This window comes from Lotus japonicus, chromosome 2, assembly GCF_012489685.1.
Source record: "Lotus japonicus ecotype B-129 chromosome 2, LjGifu_v1.2".
Taxonomy (NCBI): domain Eukaryota; kingdom Viridiplantae; phylum Streptophyta; class Magnoliopsida; order Fabales; family Fabaceae; genus Lotus; species Lotus japonicus.
Window position 1 is genome coordinate 60,586,406 of NC_080042.1, and position 5,089 is coordinate 60,591,494.

General features: G+C 33.8%; 1 protein-coding gene across 1 annotated transcript; it reads right to left on the reverse strand.

The window, feature by feature from the left end:
• Positions 1 to 810: 810 nt before the first annotated feature.
• On the reverse strand, positions 811 to 4,814 carry LOC130736775 (uncharacterized protein At4g15970-like). Its single transcript, XM_057588565.1, has 4 exons — positions 4,569 to 4,814; positions 1,765 to 2,127; positions 1,171 to 1,652; positions 811 to 850 (listed from the first exon to the last, which is right to left on the reverse strand). The coding sequence occupies exons 1-4, from the start codon at positions 4,812 to 4,814 to the stop codon at positions 811 to 813; spliced, it is 1,131 nt and encodes a 376-aa protein (XP_057444548.1).
• Between the last annotated feature and the right edge of the window lie 275 nt (positions 4,815 to 5,089).

A 5,089-nucleotide genomic window follows, 5' to 3' on the forward strand; every position in this document is an offset into this window, starting at 1 on the left:
ATGTAATCAACAATGATATATACACACCTCATTTTTTATACACTTCATTTTCACCTATTTTTATTTCTATTTTCTTTTTTTATTATTTATCATATCTTATACTTTATCTCTCTTACTTTTTATTTTCTTCTTATCTCTCTCCTCCTCCACCTCTTTCTACCTGATTTTGAGGTGTGAACTAATAATTATTCGGTTGCAATTCAAGGGCTCTAAAGTATGGTGTAGTCTTTTTTCCTTCAATAGGTTTAAGAGCTCGGGTAGTTTGTTATTTGGATTTTATAGATTCATGAGGGTGTTGTTCACATGAAGACTTCTTTATCAATAAAATATCTTTTTTTTTAGTTTTTTGTTTCTCCTTTGGCCACCAGTCTTCACGAGGGAAAGGAGCCCCACGTGACTAATCTGGCTCGGGATACGGTAGTGATGTCCCTGACCACAAAGGTTTTTATTTTTGACCTCAGAGGAAATCGAACTCGGGGCAGAAACCTAAGTGAAATCCTTTAAGGAAATGCACATTTTTTTTGTTGTTATAAAAAAGCACAAATTTAAAAGAAAAAATATATAAAATAAACAAAAATGAATAACTCCGGTAAAAGTACTAGTTCAACATATAACACATACACTTACATACTGTATTTCATTACACTGAGTAGCTCAAGCCTCAAGTAACCACTGTGTAGCTCAAGTAACCAATTATGTTACTCTTTTAACTATCTAACTGAACATACTTAACCACTTATTTTATTACTAGGTGAATTATTCAGAACAACTTTACTATATGTTTGCTACGGGCTACGCTGAAAGGATGTCCTATATATGCCTCCTTTGTCTGCTACGCTGAAAGGATGTCCTGTATGATGTCAAGTAGAAAACATTAATAGATCCCAAATTTTCATGGATTGGTGAAAACTTTTTACGCTATCAATCCATTAGATTTCAAATAGTAGTATATGTCATCATATCTATAAATTAAATAAAATATTTTTTCTAACATCTTTAAAATGTGATGGTTAATGTGTAAAAAATAATTTACAATGTCGATGCATATATAATTTTCTCTAGACAGAAAAAAAAAAGGCATTAATAATAGCAACATAATTGAAGCCTTAATTAATTTACAAAATGAGTTGATACGTACGTAAAATGTGTAACATAAGTTATTTACATTACCTGCAACTTTGAGGTACACTCCAGGAAGGTTGTGATATATTTCTCTCATCTTCAGACAATGCCATATACTTCCTCCAATCCTCAATCAAAATCCTAAGATCATTGACTTTGTTTTCTACACCCACACAACAATTGGCATGCATTGTTGAGACCTTCTTAAAATCCTTGCTAGGCTCACAAAACCCTCCAAAATAGTTTGTGCTGAGGAACCTAATCTTCAATTTCTTCTTTGAAACGAGGGGGTCCCTTTTGATCTTGTTGAGAACATCTTGATCATGTAATTTTGGGTAGGTTTCCCTAGAGTTGAACCACAACTTGTAGAACCATATAGTCCGGTCATTAGATTTTACATAGTGAAATCCTGAATTTGGGAAGTTCTTCATGTCATAGGAGTTGCCATTGAAACTATCACAGGAAATTTGGATATCGGTGTCTTTGTAAAATTGTATAAAGGGATCTCTAAGCCACATTATATCATTGTCCTGCAAAAGGAGAAACACAAAATCTAAATCTTAATTATTAGTCGTTCTGGTTGTGTGTGTGTGCAAGGTGAAATTATTAAGAAAAACTTGTAGCAAACAAATACTGATATACCGTGAATACAAAGTTGTACCCCATTTGAAGGATAGAACCAAGAACTTCAATTTTTCTCCACACCATGTGTAGATAGGTTGGGGTCATGAAAAATGCTTCACTGGTGAAATTGTCACCTTTAGTTTCAATCTGATAACAATGTTTGTGCAAAGATAGGCAACGAGTATATGCCTTTTGGTCCCATGTTATTACCACCAAGTGATTTAAAAGCTTCTTTGTCTGGTTTCCGACACGAAAACTCTCCAGAAAGAGATCAAATATGGAACCTGGCTCAGCCCATGCATTATTTAAATTTGTGACTATCACTGTCTTATCCTTCATGCATGCATTTCTTAGAACACTCTCTAGCTTTGAACCATTGATCTGAGACATAGATAGGAGTTAGTATTAAGCACTTGGAAAAAAGATCATATTTCAAAGAGGAAATTCATCAAACATAAAGAGGGATAACATGGCATGTAATAAACTAATTAAAGTTAAATTAGGCATGGTAACAAGTTTCTCATCATGGTCGTGAAATTTAAAAAAAAAAATAACACTTTTAATTTCTAGAATGTAAAGATATCATGTGTCAGTTTCAAAACATATATATATCAAGTGTGCTTGGAATCAACCACAGTGGTTAGGAAAATATCGAAAGAGGGAAAAATTAAGTGTGCAAAAAAGTACTTTCAAGTGCTATGGGGACACACAAACTTCTGAACATCCAATGATCAAGATGGTCCATACTCCATACCATCAATTTGCTTATATTGGCTCCTAAATGACTAAATCTGTTTTGGGTAAAAAAAAATTGTCCATAAATTTTAAGCACACTTAATTTCAGGTGGCCTCCAAACTCTCACACTAGTTTAGGGATGAGAATTTCTAACTAGAGATGTGGGTCCTCATAGGGATTATCCTGTTTTGTGCTCCATCCGACCTTGAGAAAATTTTCATGTGAAGATGGGGAATGAAAATCCCCGAGTAAATTTGGGACAATGATAGGGATAATTGCCCCTTGCCCTACAAGGTCCCGCCTCATGTGTGTATATATAAATATACAAATATATATAATATTAATGAAAATACAATAGTATTCTTAATAACCAATTTAAATAGCTAATAAATAAATAAAAAATTATAAAAGGCCTAAATACATATTTATGTGCTTCATGTTTTGTAGAAACATCAATTTACGATGTAATTGTTGGATGATTTGTTTTTTACAAATGATTTTTTTAAAGCAAAAATTTTATTAGATGGAATGGTTGGTGATACAATTAGAACTCAACAAATATTAATGAAGATTTCACATTTTAGATAAGTTGAATTCCTGAGAGAATATTTTGAGTGTCATGCTTCACAATTTGAATGTGTTGGATGTTTGAATTTACAATTCAGATTACTTACTTTGTAACAATCATATATTATGTGATAAATTTCATTTAATATTTTTATTAATTTATTATATATTGATGAATTTGACTCAATTTCAATATCACTTAAAAAAATTAAATTTATTGCATGAATTTAAAGGATTTTATATATTTAATTTAATTTAAAAAAATGTAATGATATGTTCGGGGTACCATCGGGAATGGAGTGGGTAAAAATTCCCCTACCGCGGGGAATGGTGATGGAGACAAGGGTAGAGAAGGGATGTGAGGACACGAAAAGGGGAGGTACTCCCTACCCCGACCCAGTGCAGAGGACATCCTTGTAGTAGTCCATGCAATTTTAGGGTGGTAGCAGATAGTGTTAAACTCATAGTTTCATTGTCCCCAAAAGAATAACATTCCTCGAAAAGGAAACCACATTCCTTAATTTTATTTTTCTTACAAAATTTTTCTTTCTTCGAAAGAAAAGTACCTATTAATTGAGGAAAATATCACGGATTTACATCCCTCCTCAAAAGGGATCAAAATGCAGCAAAATTGACAATATCCCAACCTGCCAATAGCACCAACCAAACCAACAAAGCACCATGGACACCTAAAACTCTAAGCACCATGGACAACCTAAGCAGCCCACAAAGACCCTTATACACTAACCAAACACCTAAAACTCTGCCCGTACTATCCTAGGATGGCCTGCGCACGTTGATCTGGTAAATCGTGATTTTGTTTTTTCATCAAGCACTTGAATAATAAGCCTAATCCGCCACCATCCATTATTTTTGCTCCCTTTTTTCATCAGATATTGAATTAAGCTTAAATCATTGGAGTACATCATATCGTGAAATTGAATTAAGCTTAAATCATTGGAGTACAATATCAAAGGTGTGGCTGAAGTACAATATCAAATGTGATTTACTCTAGCCACACTCTCTCCAGCTTCCCCATCATCCCATGATATGAAATCCATTTCAAACTTAAGGATTTAATTACTACAATATCAAAGGAAAGAAAGTTACATAAAAAAAAAAATCTAATCGTCCTAGTACAAACCTCTATATACTGGATCAGATCAAATTTAAATTATAAAATAAACGCATTGATTGACATGGAGAATCCAAATCACTTACCCACATAACTAATAAACAAACACTAACTTCTGTAACTGATTGACATGGAGAATCCAAATCGGCCCACAAAAACAAATTAAAAGATTGGTCAAAATACTCAGAACTCAAGCGTGAAATGAAAAATCACCTAACCTAATTGAAAAATTCAACTTTTTTATTAGTTTCAAGAAATATAATTAAGCATCGAAAACCAAAAACCCATAATTCCAAAACCCCTCTATTATTCTCTATTCTCCACCGGTTCTAACCGCAAAACACATTCTGACTCCAATGAAGAGAAGATAAAAGAGAGACTCACCTTTGATGAGTTATCAATGAAGTGGTGTGAGATGGCAGGGAATTCAAGGGGAGAAGCAGATTTGTTGAGAAATGTCCACAGCACACCAAAACCAATAAGGAGCATGACGATTTGCATGACTCTCCTCACAAAAAGGTGGCTTCCGAAGCCAACTGAACTCCAGGCCTTGCTGCCATCGGTGACGTCGCATTCCTTGGCCTCGGTGACGTCGCATTCCTTGGTGGCAACCGCGGCGGCATCCTTCATTGTTCTAAAAGCTGGATTCGGGTGTCAAAAAATGGTCTCTCTGGCTTATTATGAATTAGACATACACTTGTTACATATAGTGTCTCTTACTGCATCAATAAGTATGAATGCGCCTAACTAAAGGCATATATGTTTTGATTTATCGTTAGAAAGTACTATAAAAATGATAAAATAATAACAAAAAGTTAATCATATGCGTTATTTGTTGGTTTTTACTTTTTATACTTCTAACACTAAAGAAAACGGATTCTATCAAACAAAAGGTTGGGAATTAG